Below are 26,975 nucleotides of genomic sequence, written 5' to 3'. Positions count from 1 at the left end.
TTTTTTTTTTTTTTTTTTTTTTGAGAATTTCATATGTGAGCACTATGTCATTTCTAGCCCTCCTACCTCCAGCTCCTCCTATGACTCCCCCACTTACTGCCAAGTTCATGATCTCTTCTTCTACAGTTGTCGTTGCTGCCCTCACACGTACACAAACACGTACGTGTGGATATAATCTGCTAAGCTCCTTAGTAATGCTCTTCTGCATCGGGACTGGACAGCCTACTGGTGCTCATCCTATAGAAGGCTGATTCTCCTCTCAGCAGCCATTGTAAATGCATCTGCTTGGTTGGTTGGTTCCTTTGAGACAGGGTCTTACTATTTAGCCCTGGATGAACTCCTTATGTGGACCAGGTTAGCCTCAGGCTTACAGAGATCTGCCTGCTTCTGCCTCCTGAGTGCTAAGATTAAAGGAATGTGCTGCCACCATGCTCAGTGTCAATAAATTAAAATAAGAGTAGTAAAAATAATAACAATAATAATTTGTGAAAGTAAAAGTTAACCAAAATTCAAGAATGTGGTTACTTCTGGGGAGGATCAAAAAAAGCAAAACAAACAAACCCAGAAGTTTGTAATTTAAATCGGAGAAGTTAATGTAAACTATAACTTGTTGATTAATTTTTAAAATTCAACTTTCCAAGCAGCACTTTCTGTTCAGATTAAGTCAGAATAAAAGGGAAGTATTTATCTATAACTTAACACTTGCTCCAAACCGGTCTTTCTGCAGTTCTGTCTAGTTCTTTGCTAAACACTAATAATTTGTTACACTCATATTTATTGTTGTATAATTTTTCCACCAACACCTGGTGTACATTTGGAATTGCATGCCTTATATATGTTACTGTATCAGACACAGTGGCAAGTGTTAGAGACACGAGGAGAAATGAAAAACCAACTCTGTCTTCAAGCACTGGCCTCTGCAGGGCATGGTGGCTCAGACAGATCTCTAGATTCAAGGCTAGCCTGGTCTACAAAGTGAATTCCAGGACAGCCAGAGCTACAGAAACCCTTTAAAGCTTTGCTCTAGGCCTAGGCTCTTAGCTGATGTAATTATACATCTATGGTCTTGACTGCTCTTTCCTCCCCACAGTGTTGGGGATCTAATGGAGGGCTGTAACTGTCAAGCATACTCTCTTGAGCCACACTTGCTGGTCCTTTCTTTGTTATTGTTCTAAAGAAATACTCTGTCTCCTTAGCTTATCTTTGCAGAGTGCCCCCAAGCCACCATTTCAGTATTTAAATACAAGATTGATGTTTAGTTTTAAAAACCAAAAAATACTGGGCTGGAGAGATGGCTCATCAGTTAAGAGCACTGACTGTTCTTCCAGAGGTCCTGAGTTCAATTCCCAGCAACCATATGTTAGCTTACAACCATCTGTAATGGGATCTGATGCCCCCTTCTGGTGTGTCTGAAGACAGTGATCATGTATGTACTCAAAAAAAAAAATAGATATTTTATTTGATGTTTAAAATAAATAGATACTTTTTAAAAAGAGAGAAAGGGAAAGATAGGATTGGAGAGATGCTCCAGTGGTTAAAAGCACTTGTTGCTCTTGCAGAGGATCTGGGTTTGATTCCCAGCATCTACATGGTGTGTGGTCCACAATCATCTGTAACTCCAGTTTTAAGGAATTTGATACCCTCTTCTAACCTCAGACACTAGGCACATATGTGATACACATACATGTAGACCAAATCTAATTAAAACTTTTTCTTTAAAAAGAAAAGATAGCCGGGTGTGGTGGCACACACCTTTAATCCCAGCACTTGGGAGGCAGAGGCAGGTGGATTTCTGAGTTCGAGGCCAGCCTGGTCTACAGAGTGAGTTCCAGGACAGCCAGGGCTATACAGAGAAACCCTGTCTCAAAAACCAAAAAAAAAAAAAGAAAAGAAAAGGTGAACAAAACCATTTCATCTGTATGCCGGATCTTCACTTGTCACAGTAGCTAGCTTTGCAGGAGTCTAGGTTACATACATAAGTGTGAGTCTTCACACACATTGAAAAACAGGCCGTGGACTTATTCCAGGGACTCCACGTGGGATTTGCCTCTTAAGTCTGCCCTTGTGTTTGACACAATTTAGGTCATCAAGAAGAAGCTCGTGGGATCCGTGAAGGCTCTGCAGAAACAGCATGTGTCTCTAGACACAGTGGTCACCAGTGAAGATGGAGATGCCAACGCCATGTGCAGTGCCCTGGAGGCCGTGTTCATCCATGGCCTGCATGCCAAGCACATCCGCGCCGAGGCTGGCGGCAAAAGGAAGAAGCACACTCATCAGAAGCCTCTGCCTCAGCCTGTCTTCTGGCCCCTTCTGAAAGCCGTCACCCACAAGTGAGATACGTCAGGGAGGAGCTTCAGAGTCGGGGCACCTGACTCCTCTTGAGGGTGGCAAAGCCAGAAAAGAGTGTTGTGGTGTGGTCTTTATGCAATGATTGTAGGGCTGGACTTAAGGAAGGCTTGTCTCCAGACCCTGAGACACTCCACTCGTCTAGAGCCTGTGGCTTCTCACCCCAGCACTGATGACCTTTAGACTCCGCTAGGCTGAGTCATGTACTTACTGCTGAGTGGTGTGGCCTGAGAAGACTAAAGTATCCCCTCTCCTTTTTTTTGAGACAGGGTTTTTTTGTGTAGCCCTGGCTGTCCTGGAACTCACTCTGTAGACCAGGCCTGCCTTGAACTCAGAAATCCTCTTGCCTCTGCCTCCTAAGTGCTGGGATCAAAGGCGTGCGCCACCACTGCCCAGCAGGACATGTTGCTGGCTTGCCTTTGAATATTTGAGTCTGTCTTCTAAATTTAAAATAAATTTTTAAAATTTTTTATATGTGTAAGTGTTCCCCTACATGAGTATCTGTGCACCATGTATGTGTCTGGTGCAGACCTACAGATGGCTGAGCCACCATGTGAGTGCTGAAAATAGAACCTGGGTCCTCTGCAAAAGCAGCCAGTACTTTTAACCAGTGAGCCATTTCTCCAGCTCCTGTGTTCTAAACTTTATGTTCATGATGAGGTATGTGTGGCACTTAGCCAAGAAGCCAGATATATTTCTGAATATTCACCCTAAGGCCCTGCCCTGTCTTTGGCCTTATCCTTGGCTGCTTAGACCCTATGCTGGTATCTGGCACTGCCTCTGTAAAGTGTTAAGTACCTGAAAACGCCTTGTCAGTCTTTGGTCTGCCTTCCTGTACCTGCTGCTACTGCCCTGTCATGGTTTTTTAGCTCTATTCCAAGTAACAGTGGGTTTCTTTGTTTTAAGTTTGTGTGTATGGATGTGTGTCTGTGTGTATATGCCACATGCATGTGGGTGACCATGGGGTCCAGAAGAAGTCATCAGATCCCCTGGAGCTGGAGTTAGGAATATTTGTGAGGCACTCAACATATGTTCTGGGACTTGAACTCAGATCCTCTGGAAGTGCAGCAAGTGCTCATAACCACTGAGCACTAGTTGTCTCTATATCCAGCTCAGTGTTTCCTTGGGTCAGTTAGCCAGTCAGTAGTACTGCTGAAGTTAAGTACAGCTTACACTGAGTCCAGAGGACTGTGGGTACACTTCTGCATAGGACACTGTGACAGCAGAGAAGGGGGTTGTGTCAGACCAAAACTTTAGGAGCTGAGTTTGTACACCTAGGGTCTGAGTGTTCCCTTCAGAGTGCCAGCTGCTCTCGACTGAGTGTATCTCAGTAGTGGAATGCTTGCCTAATGTGCACAAGCTCTGGCGTTATTCCCTAGGAACTGGGGTTGGACTCAGCCAGTATGTCTTGGGTTAGCAGATGACATTTGGTAGCTCGAGCTCAACAGCTCAGCTTTCCTGTATTCCCGAGACATTGTTCCCCCAGAATTTTATGTCTAAATAGGATCTTGTTTGCAGTACTTTCCCACTGGTTCTTGATAAGCAGTAGCTTGAACCTTGTCTCTGAAATTTGAGGTACTTTCTTGCAACACATCTGCTCTGTCCCCCTGCAGACACATTGTCTCAGATTTGGAGCACCTGGTCTTCATCAACACAGATGTAGGCCGCTGCCGGGCCTGGCTGCGGTTGGCCCTCAATGACGGCCTGATGGAGTGCTATCTGAAACTGCTCCTGCAGGAACCTGCACGGTTGTGCGAGTACTATCAGCCCACAGCCCTGCTTCGAGATGCTGAGGAGGCTGAGTTCCTCCTGAGCTTCCTGCAAGGACTAACGTCCTTGTCCTTTGAACTCTCCTACAAGTCGGCTGTCTTAAATGAATGGACCCTCACCCCGTTGTCTCTCTCTGGGCTTTGCCCCCTCTCTGAACTCGACCCTCTCACTACCTCTGGTGCAGAACTACAACGGAAAGAGTCTCTGGATTCAATTTCCCATTCCTCGGGCTCTGAGGACATCGAAGTCCAACACTCAGGCCATAAGATTCGCAGGAACAGGAAGCTCACTGCCTCTTCCCTCAGCCTGGACACAGCCAGTTCATCCCAGCTGTCCTGCAGCCTAAATTCTGACAGCTGCCTGCTCCAAGAGAATGGTCCCAAGAGTCCAGACCATTCTGAAGAACCCATGTCCTACGACTCAGATCTGGGCACGGCAAACGCTGATGACTCCGACAGGTCTCTGCAAGAGTGAGTACCTCCCTCACCCTTACTCTGCCTTCCTGTACATGTGACTGTCACCAAATGGTGGGGTATAAAGAAGGCAAAGGAAGCAGGGTTCTCCCTGTGACTGAGGAAATAGCACAGTGGAGAAAATGGATTGCTTTGGGCTTTTTTGAAATGGCTTTCCTCTGTAGCCCAGGCTAGCCTGGGACTCACCTCGTTTCCCTAAGTGCTGGCATTAGAGGTGTGAGCCACCACTCCCAGCTGGAGAATAGATCTAGGACTCAGAGTTGAACTGAGTCTTTGGCCTTTCTGAGGTCCTTAGAAAATATGTCTTTTTCACCTAGAGGGAAGGAGCTAATAGATGAGAGTGTGTACAGCTTCCAGCCAGTACAGTGTAGAAGAGTGCCTAGGCTGTGACCTTGCAGATCGCCTGGCTGGCCCAGACCCTGAGCATATGGGGAGTAGTGAGTGTGGAGGAGCATGCAGAACAGATTCCTTTAACTCGCTTAACCGGCAAGGGGAATGAGGCAGAGCTCCCAGCCCCCTCTCCAGTGCTAGCTAAGCTGGCTGCTTGGAGCTGCGCTGTCAGCCCTGGTAGATCCTTCTTCACACCCCACGCTCCTGCGGAGTGCTGGGAATCAAACCAGGGCCTTCCATGAGCTAGACACACTCTACCCCTGAATTATACCCCCAAACCCCAAAGCTTTTTGGTTTTTATTTAATTTTGTTCATTTTTGTGAGAGAGGGCCTTATCCTGTAGCTCAGGCTGGCCAAAGACTTGCTTTAGAGCAGAGGCTGGCCTTGAACTCTTTGATCCTTCTGCTTCCACCTCCTGAGTACATGGGTTTCCAAGTTCCTAAATGTATCAGTAACAGATACAATGTGTTTTTTACTTTATTTTCTGTTTAAATTTTTTTCCTATTTCTTCCCTTTTCTGCAAAAAGTAGTACATGTCTATTCTGTATAGCTGGTGTGCCAGGTTGTCCTCTTCTTTCTTTTCTGATGTGTATTGTTCCACTCGGTGGACATTTACATGACTCAGCTCCCAGAAGCACAAGAATTGAATGAAGAAAAACTAGCCTGCAGTTTCCAAAAATGCTGTCTGTTAACACTCTGCTAGGAATGTCCCACAGTCTCATAGTCATGCCAATGGAAGGTGGTGTCACGGTTGTGGGTATTTGGTAACTTGTTGTTGAGTTATCCTTCAGTTAAGTCTATGTTCTTCCATCAGCTCATGTCTAAGATCTTTTCACTACCACTACACACCCCACAGCCTTGGTTCAGGTCCTTCCAGGTTGCCAACTGGGATAGGATAGATGTGTGGGCAGGGCTCACAGAAGACCCAGTTTCCAGGACTGCCTCCACGGTTTGCAAATTGAGCAGAGAGAGAAAGAAGTAGACTGGACATGACCTGCAGATTGGACCTGGCCAGGACTGTCAATGAGAGAAGGGAGAACAGATAGGCAGAGGCAGGGCATGACAAGCACACCAGGCAGGGGAAAAGCAAGAGAATGGGCATCTGGGAGGAGGAGGGCTGGGGAAGGGAGGGGGGCTGGGGAGGGGAGGAGGTCTGGGGAGGGGAGGAGGCCTGGGGAGGGGAGGAGGCCTGGGGAGGGGAGGAGGCCTGGGGAGGGGAGGAGGCCTGGGGAGGGGAGGAGGGCTGGGCGCTAGTGGGCTTTGGAATGTATGACAGGTACTTGTGACACTGAGACAGCCTGTAGGCCAGCGTGTGCTTTGTGCTACTACAGGTATATGTCAGTTGGAAAGCCATGTGTTCCCTCTGCCAGAGGTAAGGGAAATGGCTCCTTCTGGCAGGTGGAAACAGTTTCACAACTTCCTGAGGAATGCTGGTTTTTATAAGTCCTCCTATAGCCAGGGTGAGCTCATTTCTGGATATTTGGACAGCCTTTTGGAGCTTGGGGAAATGGTTTCCTTTAGACCTGACAGTGAGAGTGGTAGGCCCCAGAGGTGCAGCACTGAGTCTGTGAGATGGCAATTTCAGGTATCAGATGAGGAGTTTAGATAGAGCACACTGGGGAGTAATCTCTGCCTTTTGAAGTGCTGGGGTGGGTGGGGTGATATGGCATGACTTAGTCTAGCTTGCCTCTCTCAGGCTATCATGTGCCTTGGCTTTATCTCTCATGAGTCTTATGACTGGAAGATTCCAGCACAAGGTCTTTGAATCAGTGACTGTCCATCCTGTCTAGGAATCACTGACATGGTTCTTATGGGGAAGCTCAAGAGTTGAGGGTCAGGATGATATAGACAAGCACCAGACAATGATGTGAGTAACTGGAGCCCAGAGCACACAGAGGCACATGCACAGGCCGTGCTGCCGTTCTCAGATTCGGACCTTTAAGTTACCCTCTTTGTGGGGGAGGGATGCCATACCCACATGTGGAGGTCAGAGGTCAGAGGACAACTTTCAGGAGTTGGTTCTCTCCAGAATTTCAATGTCAGTTCCTTGGGGTTGACAGCAAGTGCCTTTACTTGCTCAGTTGACTCTGGACCAGCATTTTTCTTTTTCAAGATGGAGTCATGCCATGTAGCCTAGGCTAGGCTGGTCCAGAACTCTTGATCCTCCAGAGCTGGTTCACAGAAAAGCACTCCCACACCTGGCTTGAAGTTAGCCTGGCAGCTGCAGAGACCAGCATTTCTAAGTATGTGTTTTAATAATTAAAGATCCCAGCAGCACTTTGGTTGACTTTATTCTTTAATAATATTGAACATTTACATTAACTGGGCATAAGTACCCTGTTCTTAATGTTTCAACTCTTTTGTTTGTTCGTTTTGTTTTGTTTTGTTTTGTTTTTTGAGACAGGGTTTCTCTGTATAGCCCTGGCTGTCCTAGAACTCACTTTATAGACCAGGCTGGCCTCAAACTCAGAAATCTGCCTGCCTCTGCCTCCCGAGTGCTGGGATTAAAGGCATGTGCCACCATGTCCGGCCTATGTTTCAACTCTTAAAGCACAAAACATAACTTCAGGTGACACTTGCTCAAATACTGTAAGGGTTCTGTTTAGCAAAAAGTAAACTGTGGCTTGCCGTGTGGGCTGACTGTTCTTTGGATCTGTACTATAATTATGGAGGGTTGTATCTCAGCAGCTGAACTGCCAGGGTTGTCCATTTACCAGGCTTCTGCCTGCTCATCCTTCCTGACCTTGACATGAGGATAAGACTGTAAAGGAAGGAGGATAGAGGAGGAGTCAGGATGTAAAGGGCTTAGCGCCTTAGGGGCGGATGTCAGGAGTGCTGCATAGGTATTTTGATTGTGTAATTAATTGCTACGTAGGACCTGTGACATCAGTTCTCTCATTACTTGTCTTTGTATAAACAGCTGCAAAACTTTTTAGAATATGTATTTATTGAAAGCAGTTTTTTCATGCAGTATATTCTGATCATGGTTTTCTCTCCTGCAACTTCTCCCAGATCCTCCCAACTCTTCCCTTGTACATCCTGACCTAGTTGTTGTGTCTGGAAGACACTGTTTTCTTGGTGTCAACCATCCCCTCTGGCTCTTACAGTCTTTCCTCTGCAAAACTGTGTTGGTATTTGTCAGAAGTCTTAGCATTAGCTCTCACCTCTGGGCTTTCTTCAGTGGCCCTCACCTGCCAATGAAACAGAACAGTGCATCACAAGCATGAAGGTCTGCATGGTCAGGGAAACCCAAGCCCTGCCTGGCTTGGCAGAACTGCTCCTGGCATGCGTGCATGTATACATAGATACATACATATGAGCACGTGGGTACATATAAACAGGCAGGAGACTAGGGAGATGGCTTAGTTGGTGAAGCACTTGCAGGGCCTGGGAGTGATGGTGCCTGTTTGTCATCCCAGTGCTCCAGAGGCAGGGACAGGTGGGCCCCTGGGGCTCACTGGCCAGCCAGCAGAACTCGGGAGGCTAGCTCCTGGCCAATGAGAGACCCTGTCTCAAACAACAGGTAGCTGATGTTTGAGGAATGACACATGAGGGTGCCCTCAGGCCTGCACACAGACTTATCCTCGCACTTACACAATCTCTTTATCGCATACACCAAAAAGGGAGGAGAAGGGGGGCTCAGCATTTCCCTCTCCCTGGAAGTCACATTTGTAGATTTTCATTGTTTTGGGGTTTTTGTCTTCTTGGTTTTTTTCTTTTGGGTTTGGGAGACGGTATGGAGGAGCTCATTTATGCTAGGCAAACTCTACCACTGAAATATATCCCTAACTGTCCTTTGATATTTTTTTTTCTTTTCTTTTTTCTTTTCTTTTCTTTTCTTTATTTTATTTTTTTTTTTTTTTGAGACAAGTTTCTCTGCGTAGCTCTCACTGTCCTGAAACTCACTGTGTACACCAGGTTAGCGCCCCCCCCCTTTTTTTTGAGACAGGGTTTCTCTGTACAGTCCTGGCTGTCTCAGAACTCACTTTGTAGACCAGGCTGACCTCGAACTCAGAAATCAGCCTGCCTCTGCCTCCTGAGTTCTGGGATTAAAGGTGTGCACCACCATGCCCGGCACCAGGTTAGCCTTGAACTCACAGATCTGTGCTCAGTCTTTTCATTTGGAAGCACGGCCCCCCCTAGGCTCACCTTGAACTCGCTGTGATGTTCAAGTCAGAACTCAGGGTCCTCCTGCCAGGGCAATGCTGGGGTGGCAGCTGTGAGCACCACCCCAAGCTTCTCTGTCTTTTTTTTTCTTGTCATAGCATCTCACTTCGTAGTGTTGGTTGCCCTTGGAGCTCACTGTGACCAGGCTAGCCTTGAGTTCAAAGATCCACCTGCCTCTGCCTACCAAGTGTTGGGATCAGAAGGCCTTGAACCGCTATCTCCAGATTGATGAGTTATCCTCTGACTCATGCCTCCTCCACCCACGGTAATAATAATTATTATTATGTTTTTTAATAGTTTGACTTTGACATTTTCATGTATACATATGTGTTTGGATCACATCCCTCTTCTCTTTCCTGGCCTTCCTCCTTTTCTCATACAGCACCCTGTGATTTCCCCTTTCTGCTTCCAATGTCTTTTAATCCTAGATCCTTTATGTGAGAAAAAATACACAATACATGCCTTCCTAAGGCGTAGTTCTCATAACGAGTGTCTCCAACCCCATTCCTCTCCCCGTAAATAAATGGTGCAGTTTGTTCTTGTTTACAGCTGTGTGTCTACCATGTACCCTTACCCAGCCGTCTGTTGGTGCCTGGCTGATGACTTGTTGACCACACGAAGGCTTGAGTCCCTGGGATCTACCCAGGAGTAGTGTGGCTGGTGGGATATAACTGTTCTATTTTGATTTTTTTTGAGGAACCCCTGTACTGATTTGCATAGTTCTGTCCTAACACTATATAAAGGTTCCTTCTCCTCCATATCTGCCACTTCATATCCCACAGGTCTAGTGTTATAGACAGTTGTGCGCAACAGTGTGATGGGAATCAGACCCTGGTCCTCAGCAAGAGGCACCGGCACTCTTAGTTGCTGAGCCATCTCTCTCCAGACTCCTACCTGTCTTGTTCATGAAAATAGGATGCCAAGCTCACACATCATAAACTTTACCTTTGTTTTCCTGTCAGGTTTTTGAGGCAGGATTTTGCCATGTAGCCCTGACTGACATGGAACTCACTATGTAGACCAGTCTAACCTCAAACTCATCAGTCTTCCTGCCTCTGCTTCCTAAGTGCTGGGATTACAGGCGCAAATGTACAGTTACAAGATCATTAGTGTATAACTCAAGGACATTTTTATTGCCATGGAAGAAAAAGGCAGTACGTGGCCATTTGCTCTGGCTTTGCCTGTTCTGGACACGTTGTTGTATAAACAGAAGCATGTAATACATGGCCTTCTGTAGCTGGTTTCTAGTACTTGATATATTTTCAGGTTCATTCACACTATAGCGTGCATCATGTCTGACAAATAGCCCATTTGCTGCATCTGCCACTGTGTATCATCTCCAGTCAGTGGACTGCTCTTTGCTCTTGACTGTTAAGGTAATAGTGCTGTGAACAGTCTTTATCCAGACATGTTTTGATTCTCATAGGTGTAGACCTGGAGAAGAGCTGCATGCAACTCTGATTAACTTCTGAGGAGCTACCCAACTGCTTTTTATAGCAATGGTACCACCTTATATTTTGTTCTGTTGACATAGACAAGCTAATTCCTTAGTTGGGAAAGAGGTAGAGGGAGGAAACGCAGGTTCAAGGCCAGCCTTGGCTAACTAGCAGGTGCGGGATCTTGTCTATAAGAAATAATTTTTTTTTAAGAAATAAATTTTTAAAAAGTTAATTTTCCCAAATTTTTGCCAATGCTTGTTAGTCTCCTCCACCCCCTTTTATTGTAGCCCTTCTAGCTAGATGAAGTAGTGCATCTTTATGGCTGTTTCCCATTTCCCTGCTGGTCAGTGATGCTGACCGCTGCTCATGTACTTCCTGGAGATATCATCACAAAACCCAAAGATACATTTATACCTATATTTTCTTCTAAGAGTTTTATTGGTTTAGCTCTTATTTAGGTCTTTAATGCATTTGGTTACTTGTATATGTGGTGTTAGATAGTATACCAGCTTTATTCTTTTCCATGTGATTGTCCCCTTTTCATAGTCCCATTTACTGAAAAGTCTGTTCCTATACCCACTGAAGTGTCTTTGTGTCTGTGTGAAAGTCACTTGTTTATAATGTATAATGGAATGGGTCGGTGAAGCCTGTAGTCCATTGTCTTGGAATGTAGGTGGGATTGGGGTGGTATAGGTAAGAGCTGAACTCTGGTTCTGGTGACCAGGCAAGCACTTTGCATTTTAAGATTCTTTCCTTAAGGGGAGCTTACTCCATCGAAGCCAGTGGGGCCAACTCATGCTATCTTTGGGCTCCAGTCAAAAGCCTTGTTGCTGTTTGAACCAGCATTTATCCATAGCACATATGTTTTGTAAGTGGAAGAGGAGATAACAAATAGTTTATTTTAGAAAGGGAACTTGGATTCCCAGGAGAGGGAGGAGCAGTCACTCGCCAGGGCACATTCCAGAAGGCCCAGAAGTATATATGTATACAAAGGCAGGACTATTGACTCTCTGTGACCCCTCGAAGAGGACAAGGATACTTAGTGAGTTACACCCTGTGTGCTTGTGCACCTTCCACACCATTTGGGAAATCACTGAGTCCCAGCAGTGATCTGGGGGACAAGAAGCTTCTCTATCTAGTCAATCTTGAAGAGGCCCTTACACCTCACTACAGCCCCGGTGCTCCATGACTGTCCCATGGACAAAGTACATCCTCACTTCATCCATTCCCTATCTCAGAGAGCAGATTTTTGGGGCCTCAGCTCTTAGCTATTGAGGGAGCCACTCTGAGATATCACCTGTTCAGGAGACTTTGCCACAGATGAGGGGAGCCATTGACCATACAACTGCGCTTGGCCAAGCAAATGCTCCAGGCCCACAGTTAGCCTCTTCAGAGTGGAGTCAGTTTCCACTCACATCAGATTCTCATTCCTGCTATCTGACTGTGCCACCTGAGATGAGGCCCCCGGCTCACCTGCTGCCCACCGTGCCCAAGTCCAAGCCTCAGTGAGGAATTTGAGAGGAGGACGATGTGGGAGCCGAGGAATGCAGTGAGTGCTGCTTTGTTTGCTTTTGATAATCAGTGGCTTTCTGGTCTTACTACTGCTACAGTCACTGTGGGCATCCTAACCATCAAATTGTCACAGCGGTCTCTTTGTTTTTCTCTCTGCTTTCAAACTTCTAGGGTGTTGTCGGAATTCAGCAAAGCCCAGGTAAATTCTGCGCCAAGCAGCGGACCAAACCAAGAGCCAGACACCCCCATGATGCAGACCCCCCTCTCCCTCCATAGCCTAGCTACCAGCACACAGCTGCATTTTGAGGGATCTGAAGAGCTCTTTCCTGCCCACACATCGTCTGGGACATCAAGTGGTGGCCACAAGCATCAGCTACTGCCCCAGGAGACCCCAGACGAGCAGCAGCTAGGCACTGCCCCAGCTGGCCCTGCACAGAGCACTTCAGACCAGCAGCCTTCTAGTCCTGTGGGCGGAGCAGCTGGACAAGGGAGTGGCCCTTGGAAGGCCTTGGAGTATGGCAGAGTTGGACCGAAGCTTGTGGTTTCCTCTCCTTCGAGTCCGGTGAGTGCAGGCTGTTCAGGGGAATCTTGGAAAGAACTCTTAAGCTGAAGTTTGCCTATCTGGTGACCCAGAGTGGTTCTACCAGCGTATGAGCATGCCTGTCCCTGAGTGGGCAGTGGTAATTATAAACTAATGTGTCTTGGGTGTCATTCGTGGAGATGAGCCGAGCTTTGTGCTGATTGAGTCCCATAAATATTTCCCCTTGTCTTCACAACCAGTCCATGAAAAAGGGGTTCCCTTCTGATATTACACTCTGCTTGGATTTTTGTTTTTGTTTTTTGATTTTTTGTTTTTGTTTTGTTTTGTTTTTAAGACTAGTCTCGCTATGTATCCCAGATTGAACTCTTGACGTATAATCTTTCAGTACTGCCTCAGTTTCCCAAGTGTTACAGTTACAGGCAGGCACAACACTGTTCTAATCTTAACTATCACCATTCACGAGTTTACACTCTTGGAGAAGCCGTTTCACCTGCCTGAGAATCAAATCAAATCAAATTTTCTTAAAATCCTAGCTGTGAAATACTTTCAACATGAACCAGTTTGTGAACTTTGTGGTCAAATGTGGCAGTCACTACACCAACAGTGACTGTTGGGCACTCAAATATGTCCTGTCCCCAGATGGTCACGGTCATGCATGCCTATGATCTCAGTGCTCTGAGGCAGAAGCCGAAAGATCGTGGATTAAAAGCTCCAGAGTGAGATGCTGTTTCAAAAAAAAAAAAAGAGAAAGAAAAATGTGGCCAATCTAGATTTAGATAGCACAGTTAAATTGACTTACTGGGGTATAATTCACACACCATATAGGAGTATATTTCGGTACTTCTTAGTTTGTTTGGGTTACGTAGCTATCACTACAATCTAATCTTAGAATATGTCAATCCCTCTTATAAAGAAACGTTAGCAGTCATTCCCTCAACCTCAGATAACATCACTGTTTGGTCTCAATAGATTTGTCTGTTCTGAAGAATTTGTCTAAACAGGACTAACTAACCTGTTTGGGGTTTGGCTTCAGCATTTGTGTATGTGCACATGTACATGTGGAGGCCAACGGTGTGCTGCTTCATCCGTCTTTGTGCATGGGCGCTGGGGTCCCTCAGTTAGGTCCTCATCTTTGTCTGGCAAGCATTTTACTGACTGAGCCATCCCCTTCGCGCCTAAGTTGATAATTTAAAAATTGAGTGTGATGGCTCTTGCCTCTTATCCTGTCATACAGGAGGCAGAGGCAGGATGATCATGAGGCCAACTTAGTCTGCATGACAAGGCCCTGACTCAAAAATACGTCAGCAAAAAGATTCACCCATGTTACAACATGTAGCAGTTCTTCATCCCTGTTACTGCTAGGGAATAAACAGCCTATGGTATTTTTCATTGTGTGACTAAGTCATATGGTATTTATGTATGATGGGCATTTGAATTATTAACACTTCTTGGTTATTACAAATAATGTTGTAAATATGGTGTACAAGAATTTGTACGGGCATATGTTTTTAATTCTCTTAGACACATAAAATTCTATTAGTAGAATTTTTGGATTATATAGTAACTCTATATTTAACTTTTTTGTGGAACTGTCAAATTGTTTTCCAAAGCAGCTGCCCTAGTTTATGTCTCCACCAATGTATTTTTCCAGCATCCTTACCAACAGTTGTAATTACCTAGTTTCAAATGAGTCTATTATTACAGCCATCCTGGTGGGTGAGAAGTGCTAGATTGTGGTGTTTTTATTCTGTGTACTTCTGGTGAGTAAGGACTACCTTTTCATTTTCTTATATAAGGCCGTTTTATCTTTTGTGAGATATCACCACATTTTATTTTGCTTTAATTTTTATTTTATGTGTATGGGTACTTTGCATGCATGTATGTATGTGTACCACAAGCATTCCAGGTGGTCACAGTGCCAGAAGAGGGCACTGGATATCTTGAAACTGGGGTTACAGATGATTGTGAGTTCCCATGTGGGTTCTAAGAATCAAACTAGGGTCCTCTGAGAAGCAGCCAGTGCTCTTACCTCTGAGCCATTTCTCCAGCCCATTCTTAAGTTGAATTTGGTGGTTTTTTGTTTTGTTCCTGATTTTTAAGACAGGGTCTCTTGTAGACTGTGCCGGACTCAGACTGGCCATGTACATAGTCTAAAATGACTTTACATTTCTCGTTCTCTTGTTTTTACTTCCTTGGGCTTAATGTGAGTTAGCAGTCGTCTTGTTGTTTATTTATTTATATTTATTGATTGAGTGATATGCAAATGTGCAGATGTATGTGTGGCCACTTGAGCGTGCTACAGCACACAAATGGAGGTCAGAGGACATCTCTTGGGGATGAATTATCTCCTTCCACCATGTGATTGCTGGGGATCAATCTCAGGTCACAAAGCTTGGCTGTGAGCACTGAACTGCCTCTCTGGATCCAATTTATATTTTTCTATGTGGACATCTGATCTAGCTCAGTGCATTGAAAGTATTTCTATGTGGACATATGATTGATCTCACTCAGTGCATTGAGTATGAATATGAGAATCATGGATTTGTATATCTGGGTCAGATCTCTGTTTTTACCATTCTGAATGTGGTTCCAGATTTACTTCTGGAAGGTGCATTTTATGAGGCCTTGGAGAGTCTAGCTGGGCGATAGTGAAGATAGCCTGAAGCTTGGCGGGTCTGCAGCTTCCGCCTTAGACTGCAGAGAGAAGGATGCTTTTTAAGAGGCGGCTGCCTGTGTCTCACCTCGACTCCCAAGTGTGAACTTGACCATGCTGACTGAATTCACCCTTGCTCTGGATCTAGCTTCTGCTAGTTGGTCTCAAACACAGTACCTTGTCAGGGTCCTGGAGCTGATGGGACAGGGTAGCTAACTTGTCAACAGAATTCTTCCACGGTCCACATTTTTGACCCTTGAGCTTCCTGTCTGCTCCCTAGGTAAGGCCAGCTCCTTACAGCATCCAGCTGTTACAGTGGCTGTCCCTGTGCCCCTTTCCTGACAGGCTCCTGTGTCCCAGTTTTCTGTTTTACCTTATTTACAGCATGCACCACTCCCTCCTTAGCTTAGTCTTTGTTGGTGGGGTGGGGTGGGGGTGGGGTGGGGGTGGGATCTAGTCGCCATCAGCTTTTCTCAGTCTTTCTTTTTCAGAAGTTTTCTTTGTAAAGCATGGCCTGTGGGCCCAGCATTGTGATAGATGCTAGGGAGACGGTGATGAGACTGGACAGACAGGAGCCCTGGCCTTTGGGGCAGTCACCAGATTAGAGAACTGATGGTGCACATTGAAATTACAGTAGCGCTTAGTGCTGTGGAGGAAGGGCAGGGACTGGGAGGCCTTGGGGGGTGACTAAGCCTGGCCTAGAGAATGTGTCCTACACACACTGTCTGCTGTGGTGTGGGGCCCCTTGTGCAGTTGCACATGCAACCAGGGTGAGAACAGTGAGCAGAAAGCCCAGTCCTTCCCTTAGCCATAGCCTCCTGACACCTGGTGACGCAGGCAGCATTCATTCTGCTGACTTAGATCCCTGATGGCAGATGCTGCTCTGGTGTAGATCCCAGGTCAGCGGTGATCTCCTCACAGTTTGAAGAAACAGAGCGGGCCAGATGTGGGGCCCTGAGCAAGCATGCATAGGAGAGTGGCAGAAAGAGGCAAGAGAAAAGGGGGAAAGGGTGATGGTGCAAGTGCTGAGGTCCATTATTGCGGGAGTATTCTTCCTCTACCCCCTCTGTGAGGCAGATACACCCTCGGTGCTCTCTCACTGGAACCTGCCCTTCCCCACACACACACTGCTTCTTCATTGTTTCTCACAGAGCCTTTCTCTAGAGAGCCATCCCCAATGGCTGGTGTATGGTCAGTGGACTCTGAACATTTCTTACTAGTCTTCTCTTCAGTGGAAAGAGAAGCAAGTCTCCCTTACTTGTAAACCCAGAGTTTCCTTCATCCCCCCAGGTCCTTCCACCCACCTCTGTTGTTTTACACTGAAGACACTTGGACAGCCAGGTTAGTCCCTTGGACTGGCAAGATGGCTCAAGGAGTCAAAATACATGACATATAAGTCTAGTGACCTGAGTTCAATCACTGGAACCCAAATAAGATAGACACATACTTGTGCCTAAACATTCACACAAACTACCTAGTAGTGATGAAAATAGTCTGTGTCTTATGACTCAATGCTGTACGTTTTTGCTTGACATTATCAAGGAAAATGATCATTCAGACTTATAGGATGGGGGTGAGCAGAGACTGTCACTGAATAGGGGTGATAGGTTGTCTGGGTGATGAGGGGATCTGAGTTGGGGGCTTGTAAGGAAGCTTTCAGGTGGTAACTGGTGGATCCTAAAGAATAGTGTCCTCTCCTGCCAGGGCTTATACAGGGCAGGATCACCAGGTATGTGTGAGGTCACCAGAATGGCCAAGTGGCTCCTGGGAGCTATTTCTCACACCCATTTTCCTCAGGGAATCATCTGGGGCTTGGTGACCCAGACAGGCTTTGTTTAGACCAGTGTTACATGGTCCCTAGAGCCACCCTGCCCGATACATCATCCTGTTCCTAGTAGAAGGAAGCACATGCCATCTCTGAAAGTCACATGCAGAGGCCCTGGGAGCCCAGTTCTGGAAAGCACCCCCCCTACGCCTGAATCAGAACTTGTCTCTCTTAGCTTCAGGAGTCTAAACTGTCTAAACCATCCCCTCTGACACAGCCGTAGCCTGAACCCTCCTCCCTGTCTGTATCAGCAGGGAGGGCAGTCTTGATTTAGGGGTTGGAAATAGCAATGTCAGAGCTAGATCGGTAGCACTTACCAGAGCAATGGGGCGGGTCCTGCCTGTGTGACTCATTTCCTCTGTATAGACAGCCACTTAGTGCAGCAGCCGGCTTCCTTGTCTCTGCTCTCTTCCATGTCTAGGCCTAGAAAGGCAGAGAGGGCTTAGAACAGTGAAGAATAGGAACTAAACAATATTCTCATAGGCCTTCTGACTCCAGATCTCCCTAACTTCCCCTGTCAGGGAGCAGCTTCAGACTCACATAGAAAACCTGTGCGGGTCAGGGAGCAGGATCTACTACTGGGCTTCAAGGACCTGCTCAATGTGGGGAACAGAATTAGAAGCAATAATTTAGGTCTAAGCTCACACACCACGCCTCCCTCACCCCATATCTCCAAGGCCAAAGAGCCTGAAGTGCTGAGACACTTGTATTTCCACTTGCAAAAGAATCAAGTTGCACGCCCTCCTTACACCTTACATAGAAGCTGACTCAAAATGGGTCACAGAGATGTAAGAGCTAATAAGGCTCTTAGTAAAAAACGTAGGAGTAAATCTTGGTGACATTAGCTTCTGTGGTGGCTTCTGAGATAAGACAGCAGGAGCACGAGCAGAAGAAAAGCTGGCTAAATTAAGCTTAGGAAGAAAACACCTCAGAGCTCCAGAAGGCGCCATTAAGAAGGAAAAGAGAAGCCAGGCATGGTGGCTTGTGCCTGTGGCTCGTGCCTGCAGTCCCAGCACCTGAGAGGCCAAAGCAGGAGGCTCTTGCAAAGCTGCCCTGGGCTATGTAATGAGCTCAGACCAACCTTGGCTATAGACACTGTCTCAAAAAGAAAAGGAAGGAAAGAGATAAATATCAAAAATAAAAGACAACATATAGAATAAGAGAAGTTATTGGTCAGTCAGATAGCCTGCTAAGGTTCTGGTACCCAGAATCTGCCCAGAACCCTTGTAATTTTTATTGGTTTCCTAAGCAGTTATAACAAAGTAGCATAAATCAGGTGGCTGGAGACAGCATTTGTTGCGTCCTTGCTAGTACTAGAAGCTGAGTGGAGAGCCAGATGTCTGTCGGCATCAGTGGCTTCTTCTCCAGGCAGTGGGGGTAATCTCTTCTGTCTTTCTCTTGGTTCTTAGTCTTCTTGGCATAGGCTTGTAGGTTCATCACTCCAGTTCCTCCCTCCACTATCCCATGCTTCTCCTCCACTTGACACTACTTCCTCTGTGTGTGTGTCATCTCCTCTTCCCTTGTTTTGAACCAGGGTCTGGCCTGGAACTTACTGTATAGACCAGGTTGCCATAGAACTCAGAGATCTACCTGTCTCTGCCTCTAGAATTAAAGGTGTGTGCCACTATGTCTGTCTCCTCTTTTTATAAAAATATCAGTCCAGTTGGATGAAGGGCTCGCCCTGCTCCACTACAGGGACATCTGAACTAGTTACTAGGGTTTACTAGGTAGTCAACCCTAACAACAACCCATAAGCCCAATTAAAAATAAAAATCTAAAGAAAAGTACTGATAGCCAATATGAAAAGATGTTTTCTTGCCATTAAACATTAAGGAAATGCAAATCAAAACCACAGCGAGCCAGCACTTCCCAGATGAGCATGGCAGGAAGCCTTCATGACAGAGACCGGAGAGGTTGGAAGGAAGCTGCTGGTGATGCTCAGCAGGTGGAGAGAGGGTACCACTCAGTCCTGGCCACTGAGATTTGACCTCCAGGGCCCCCAGACAGATGGAAGGAGAAACCTGACTAAAGCTGTCCTCTGACCTCCAGGGCATGCCCGCCCTCCCTCCCCCAGTAATAGCAACATCGTACATTGCTGATGTGAATGTAAAATGGGTAAAGTATGGTAGCCTGGTCTATAGAGTAAGTTCCAGGTTCATTATAGGTGAGCTGTAACAAAATATTTTTAAACTCTTAAAGGACTACCTCATTCCTCTTTTCTTGTAGGAAGGCAAGAGCTGGATTTCTGAAGATGACTTCTGCAGACCGCCCCAGGAGCCTGCTCTGAAGAGCGCTGCAGGTCTCTGCACATCTCCTCAGCAGGGCTCTCCAGAGTCAAGGGCCGCTCTCCACAGGCCTTCTTCTCAAGGACCAAGAAAGAGCTGTTCCTTGGGGGCATTAGACAAAGCATGTGTGTCCTCACAGGGCTGCAGAAATATCCAGCCAGCTCCAGCCCCAGGGGTGACCCAAGACCATAAAAACTTCTGTGTGGTGCACCGAAGGCAAATGGGTAGGTGACTGTAGAGTCCCTTCCCCAGGGACAGTGTCTTTCAAAAGGCAGCTCTCAGTCCTCTTTGCCTTTGTAAACGGGTAGTGTGTCCTTCCAGAGTCAGTCCTTGCCCAGAGTGTAGAGGTAAGGTACAAGGACACTTAGACCCGCACGACAGCACTTGGGGAAAACTGCTGTGCTTGCTTACAGACTCACCAGCTCACTAGAGCAGTGTCAGACTTTCTGAGGATGCCCCGCTCAGCAGGCTCAGCAGGGCCATCCAGGTATGCTACCTGTGCCTCAGGAAAACAAGAACAGACAAAAGACCCGGTTACAAAATATAAAAATACCTTTTTTTTTTTTTTTTAAAGTCTTTTGAGATAGGGTCTTAGTATATAGCCCTGAATTGCCTAGTGCTTACCATCTAGATGAGATTGGCCTCAAATTCACAGCCATCTTTGTTCGTTCGCCTCCAAGGTGCAGGGTTCAGGTGAGTGCCACTGGTCCTAGCTTATGTCATATATTGAAATGGAAATATTCTTAATGAAATTATGCTGTGAAACAGGATGGCAAAGCCCAGCCGGGTTCTAAAGTCTTGTGCTATCAGCTGCTCAGTAGGTGGAAGCAGGGGTTCTCAAGCTTATAGAACACAAGAGTAAGTTAAAGATTAGCTTGATTAACTTAAGAGAATCTTACTTCAAAACAATCAAAAGACTTACTGAGGATGTAGCTCAGTGATCAAACACTGACCACGGGCGTGAAGCCCTGAGTTCAGTCTCCAGTACCATGAAAACACTAAACCAGGACATTCGGGATTGCAGAACTCATAGGAAAGCCTACTCTTGAAGGCCAGCAGTTCTAATGGCTCCTTCTAAAGACCCTTATCTTGGATTGTTTAGGAAATAGGCCTAGCAGGGCTTATCCGACCTGCTGTCTTCATGTGCTGCTTATGGTGTGGTCTGACTTCCACGCCCTGAAAATTCCAGAAAGCATTAAATAACCCTAGCTTAATTGTATTAGCTCAGAATGTTTTGGTTGGTTGCGTTTTTTTTTTTTTTTTGTTTTTTTCTTTTTTGTTTTTTTTTTCAAGACAGGTTCCCATTGCCTAGTTGTCCTGGAACTCATAATGTGACCATTTGTCTTCAAACTCACTGAGATCTACCTGCCTCTGGGAGACCAGATGTTGGGATTCAAGGCCTGCAACACCACACCCAGCTGGTGTTGTGTTTTGTTTTTTGTTTTGAGACAAGGTCTCACACTGTAGCATAAGTTAGCCTGAATCTCAACATTCAACCTAAATTAGCCTCAAATTTGCCACAGTCCTCCTGACTTAGCCTCTTGAGTGCTGAGATTAAATGCATGAGTCACCACACCTACAGATTTTCCCTGACACTGGTCTCTATCTTTTCTGATGGTAGGGACTTGGTAGAGAATTATGCCAAAGCCTGTTGGCTTCTCTTGGTTTGTCTCTCATGGCTGACAGTAGTCTCACCCCAGCCAGAGAACCAGTGCTTCATGCATAGGCTACTAGGCTGTCAGTCACTCTAGTCCAGACTGAAAGAGAGAGACTCATGTGTCTAATTTTAGACTCGGGTTGGGGTGATTCCAGGGAAGTAGAGAACAGTGAGCAGTGTGGGGCACATAGGTACTCAGTGGCACACAGCAGATACTGCTGTGACTGTGCCAGGTACCATCTGAGACGTGCCCAGCACTGCCTCTGGTGCTGAGAGCACTGTTCTGTCTTCCTGAGATGTACTTCCTGCTCCTCGGCCGTCACAACATGGGGCAATTGACCAGTAAATGTCTGTGGTCAAATGGTGATACTGGGGAGTGAGCCATAATATAGTGGTCAGGGGAGAGAAGTTGTCATAATGTGACGGGGGCCATTCTCAGCAATGAGGTGACATTAAAAGTGGGAAAGAGGATGAGGTGATCTGCATTCCAAGCAGGCAGAAGAAGGTTAACAGTGCTCCTCTGGGAACACACTTGACATGTCCAGGGAGCAGTGATAACCAGGGAGATGAGAGTGGTTAGTGGCAGTAGGAAGGGGTGAGAGAGGTGTGTGAGATGGGGTGGTGGGCCACAGGAAGTGCTTGGGTTCTTACTATTATTTACTTACTTAATAAACACTTATAGAAATGCCTGAAAGCAGGTGAGACCAGCCAGGAGGGTGGCCATGGAGCTGAGGCACAAGTACTGCGCCCCAGGTGCTCCAGGACTGGGAGGTCAGGGAAACAAAGGCTAGAGATGAGGGCTTTGGGGGACCATTCTGGATTTACCATAAGGTAAGCCTTAGTGGCCCTCAAAGGAGCAGTTTCAATGGCATGAGGAGACGAGAAGCCAGTGGGCCCTGGCTCAAGAAGGAATAGGAACGGAATCCAAGGCAAAGCTATGGATATTTCCTGGAAGTACAGTAGCAGTTAGTGACAGGAATCTAGCAAGGTCTGTGAGCATGGGAGGAAAGGTGGCACGGCATGCTGATAGGAGTGACCCAGTGGAGGACGGGGTAGGGCAGCACGGGCAAGGAGGGCTGCTGGAGGGATTGCTGCCCTTGAGCCAGTGGTGGGAGTGTGGGGAAGTGTGGGCACAGATGGGCAGGGGGTACTGCAGGAGACCTGTGAAGGAATCTGACTGCTTCTATCTTTTCAATGAAATGTTGGTGGTGAGGTCACCCACTGAGGGGAGGACAGATGGCGATGTGCAAAAAAAAGACCAAAAAACTATTCCTTCTAGTTGCAGGGTCCCATTTGAAAGCGCCTGGGGCCAGCTTTTAATGGCAGTCACTCTCCCACAGAACATTGGGCACCAGTTGTGGCTTTGAACTAAAAAGGAATGGCCCATAGTCTAAAGTGCCTCTTTTCTCCCACTAGGGCTATCCAACCCATTCCGGGGGCTCATGAAGCTGGGCACAGTGGCCCGGCGAGGAGCCATGGGCATCTGGAAGGAATTCTTTTGTGAGCTGTCCCCATTGGAGCTCCGCCTCTACCTGAGTGATGAGGAGCGCACCTGTGTGGAGAGCTGCTCCCTGCTCCGATGTGAGGCTGTGGGGCCAGCACATAGCGATGGACGCTTTGAGTTGGTCTTCTCGGGCAAGAAGCTCGCTCTCCGTGCCTCCTCCCAAGATGAGGCTGAGGACTGGCTTGACCGCGTGCGGGAGGCTCTGCAGAAGGTGCGCCCTCAGCAAGAAGATGAGTGGGTGAATATCCAGTACCCAGACCAGACTGAGGATGGCCCAGAGGCTCCACCAGACAGCCTTCCCCCCTATTCAGCCCTACTCCCCGAGCCTGCAGCTGCCCAGGGCATGCAGTTGGACTGGACATCTGCCCAGGTTCCAGAGCCAGATGCTATCAAAGAGTCCCTTTTGTATCTGTATGCAGACCGGACCTGGGTCCCCTATATCTTTTCCCTATCCTTGGAGTCTCTGAAATGTTTCCGTGTGAGAAACAATGAGAAGATGCTAAGTGATAGCCATGGAGTGGAGACCATCCGCGACATCCTGCCAGACGCCAGCCTTGGGGGCCCAGCCTTCTTCAAAATCATCACGGCCAAGGCTGTCCTGAAACTGCAGGCCAAGGACACCGAGGAGGCCGCCCACTGGAGAGACCTGGTCCGGAAAGTGCTGGCATCTTACCTAGAGTCAGCAGAGGAGGCTGTGACACTTGGTGGGAGCCTGGATGAAAAATGTCAGGAGGTGCTGAAGTTTGCTACCAGGGAGAACGGCTTCCTGCTACAGTACCTTGTGGCCATCCCGACCGAGAAGGGCCTCGACTCCCAGGGCTGCTTCTGCGCAGGTGCTGACTGACTCCCACCAACCCCAGCTGCCTGTGTTCTTCCTCCTATGGCGTCCTCAATTTGGCCCCCAACAATACAGCAGACTGGTGCCTCTGCTGCAGCCTCTGCTCCTCTACAGTGCCCTCTGTGCACAGCCCCTGCCTGTCTCTTGACACCTCCTAATACTGGGTGGGACCTGTGGGTGGCAGTTCTGCTTCCTGGGCCTTCCTGCTTCATTACTACACTGCATATAAGGGTACAGGATCCTTCCCAAGCACGTATGCTCGCATGCTTTTGTAAGGCATGCTATTCAGTGCTGCTGGTAGGGCTTCTGTAATGATGAAAGCACCTGGGTCTGTGCTTTCCACCTGTGGTTCCAGGTTACATCCAGCCACTGTGTGCTTAAGGGGAGCTGTGTATGACTAAGAGCTGAGTTTTCCATTTACTTAAGTATAAAGGTGACCTGACTTTGAGCCACTGTATTGGACAACATACTACTCCACGGTTTGAGGGCTCATCTACCCACATGTCTCATGTAGCCTAGGCTGGCTTTGAACTCTTGGTCCTCCTACCTTCTAGGTACTGGGATTATAGGTATGTGTTGCTGTGCCCCAACATTTTTTTTTTTTTTTTGAGATGCAGTTTCACTATGTAGTCAAAGTTGGTCTTGAATTCTTGCTTCCTTCCTCAGCCTCCTAAGTAGTGGGATTACAGGCATCTGTCACCACACCTCGTTGGCTTTCCTGTGCCCTGCTTCTCTCTTATGTGTGTGACTCCATCGGAAGGACTCGGCTGTGTCGGCGTCATCATGGGATCTGATCCTGTGCAGGGCACAAAGCCAGATGCTTTGTTTGGTTATCTCATTTTTTGCTCAGTACATCCTCGTAGCGTTAGGAGCTACTGTTTCCTCAGGTTATATTATAGGTGAGGAAATCAGAGCCCAAATCTAGTAGCTTGTCTCAGGCTTTTAGTATATTCAAGAGGCAGAGCTGTGTCCTAGAACTTATGCTCCTTGGCATGACACCAGAGGGCCTCCCAGTCTTGTGATGTCCTACTGTCTTCCTTCCATTGGTACCTCTCCCCACCTGTCCCTGGGACATGCTGTCTGGGAGAAACATCAGCTGCCCTATTGCAGAAGAATGGAGCTGAAAGCTGAGCTGTCCTGATGGGGTGGAGACCACAGAGGAAAAAGCCAGCCTTAAGTGCCTAGAAGGAAGTGGTCTGTGGCAAGCCCTGGAGGGTGGGCTGAGCAGAGCTTCCTGCAGAAAACACCTGCAAACCTCTGCCTGTCCCTGCCCTCATAATCCAAACTCTCAGGGGAGGCTTCTGTCTGTGGGTGTGAGGATTATAAGGAGAACTCATTCCTGCCAGCCTGCTGTTAGAGACTGGCATACCAAGGAGTCCAGGCGTTATACATTGCTGCACTGTCCAGTGGCCACGAGGATACCAACCAGAAATACTCGTGTTGGAACTCACAGTTTACAGGGCACTTGTATTAGTTACACTTTGTAATGACCTCACCAGAGAGCTGGCAGTAGCTAAGTTATACAGTGAGATAGAATCTTAGGAGAATCGGGTGAAAGTGCGGATGAGGCCACTCGACAGCAAGAAAGCCAGCTTTTTGGCTCGAGACCAAAGGAACCTTTTCCCCCACACTAACTTTTTGCCCTGGGCACTCCTGGTCCTTGTCTCTACTTTCTGGTATGGAGGACTTACTGACCACATGGCTAAAGCTATCACTGCCCACTGTCTTGAGATTGCTGCTGTAGACGCAGATGGAGACTATGTTGAGTCTAGGCCATGCTCTCTTTTCTGCTGGTTTCCTCGCCACAGCTCTCTCACTAGTCAAGGCCCTAGCTTTGTTGCTGGTGTTTCTGAGCCCGGGTAGGGAAGTAAGGGTTCAGGTTGGCAGTGGGGAGCAGGCAGGGGAGCTAGTGAACAGAGGTGGCAGTGAAGGAGAATGATGACTTGTAACCAAACCCAACATGGAGTGCCATCTGTCACTTGGTCTTGGTGTGACCTGACAGATGTCTTCCCGTGAGTTTGTTTTGAGACACAGGTTCTTACTGTGTAACCCTAAGCTGACCTCGGACTCAGAGTCATCCTACCTCAGCTTCCAAAGGCTCCCAGCCCCAGCAACAATCATGTAATAGTATACTGTCATAATTAACAGTGTTTCTAGGTGTAGTGGTGCACGAAGTGCAAGCCTGTAATCCTAACACTTGAGAGGCAGACAACTGGCAGATATCTCTGAGTTCAAGGCCAGCCTGTTCTACATAGTAAGACCCTGTCTCAAAACAAACCCACAAAAGTTTTTATTGTAAGTGGTGGGGTTGAGTGGGTAAAAATGATAATATATTTATTCATTGAGGGAGGGAAGGTCTGAGGAATCGGTTCTCTCTTTATTTTTGTATTTGCATGCCTCTCTCAGTAGAGCCGACTCCGTGTTCCATGAGTGTCCCATGGAGCTGACTCTGGCCCTCACTACTTATTCACCCATCGTCCGTTTCCCTAGGCTGCTCCCGACAGATCGGCTTCTCCTTTGTACGACCCAAGCTCTGTGCCTTCTCTGGCCTGTATTACTGTGACTTCTGCCACCAAGATGATGCCTCAGTGATTCCAGCCAGAATCATCCACAACTGGGACCTCACGAAGCGCCCGGTAAGGCTGTAAGCCAGGCTGCCGTTGACCACACAGGGCTGCTCAGTGACTGAGGAGTGTTCTCCCGGAGCTGCCGCTGTCTGTTTGCAGGACCTTGGCTGTAGGGAAGCCAAGATCACTGGCTCAGGTCTCAGATGTGGACTGGAAGCTTGATGTCTGTCTTGATGTCTGCATCCCCTGACCCCTGAGCAGGGATCTGTGAAGCTCCTCCCTGCTCCCCAGTGGCCACTTGAGCACAGCACCCTGAGGCCAAGATAGCCACAGAGATGTCCCATTGGCAGTAAGGTTGGTCTGGAGGAAAGTCGGGATAGAGTAGGTTTAATCACTGATGGATGGATAGACTGGCAGAGGTGGGGAGGAGAGTAATATGGCCAGCCGGCAGGCTGCACTCTTAGTCAGCCTTGCTGTTGCAGATTCTCTGGGGCCAAGCCAACTACACTTGCTGCAGCAAAGAAAAAGTATTTTTCTAGGTCATAAAGTGTGGTTATTATTTGACACCTACGACTTAGAGAAGCCCAAAGACAAAATTAGGTGTCATCGCTGAATATGACCACTATTCAGTTTTCAACCTCTGAGCATCAGTTTTTTCAGCTGTAAAATGGCAGTGCTGATTTTTAGAGTATTTTGAGAGATTTCTGGGTATTTGTTTACATAAGCATATTGACTCATTTTGCTTTACATTTCATTTATTTAATACTGTATTTTAGGTGTTTTATTATGTGTGTGTGCTTGTGTGTGTTTGTATGTGCACACACATGATCTTTGAGTCTGTTTTCTTCTTCCAGTACATGGCCTGGGAATGGAACCGGCCAACTCAGTCATGCTTGGCTACAGACACATTAGTTACTGAGCCATCTTTTTTTTCCCCTTTGGCTTTTTTGTTTGTTTTTGTTTTGGTTGGTTGGTTGGTAGTTTTGGTTTTTGACTTTTGGTTTTCGG

General features: G+C 47.2%; 1 protein-coding gene across 1 annotated transcript in view; it reads left to right on the top strand.

Annotated features, from left to right (window-relative positions):
- The window catches only part of Plekhm1 (pleckstrin homology and RUN domain containing M1), a 47,819-nt gene that overhangs the window by 12,841 nt on the left and 8,003 nt on the right, over nucleotides 1–26,975 (top strand). Inside the window, exons 3-8 of the mRNA XM_021212638.2 lie at nucleotides 2,083–2,330; nucleotides 3,960–4,586; nucleotides 12,269–12,659; nucleotides 19,343–19,625; nucleotides 22,475–23,395; nucleotides 25,891–26,036. Of these exons, the coding sequence (XP_021068297.1) occupies nucleotides 2,083–2,330; nucleotides 3,960–4,586; nucleotides 12,269–12,659; nucleotides 19,343–19,625; nucleotides 22,475–23,395; nucleotides 25,891–26,036 (2,616 nt within the window). The remainder of the gene's footprint in view (nucleotides 1–2,082; nucleotides 2,331–3,959; nucleotides 4,587–12,268; nucleotides 12,660–19,342; nucleotides 19,626–22,474; nucleotides 23,396–25,890; nucleotides 26,037–26,975) is intronic.

This window comes from Mus pahari, chromosome 14 (genome assembly GCF_900095145.1).
Source record: "Mus pahari chromosome 14, PAHARI_EIJ_v1.1, whole genome shotgun sequence".
NCBI lineage: Eukaryota > Metazoa > Chordata > Mammalia > Rodentia > Muridae > Mus > Mus pahari.
Note: the sequence above shows the minus strand (reverse complement) of the source record. Positions and strands in the feature narration are given on the sequence as shown.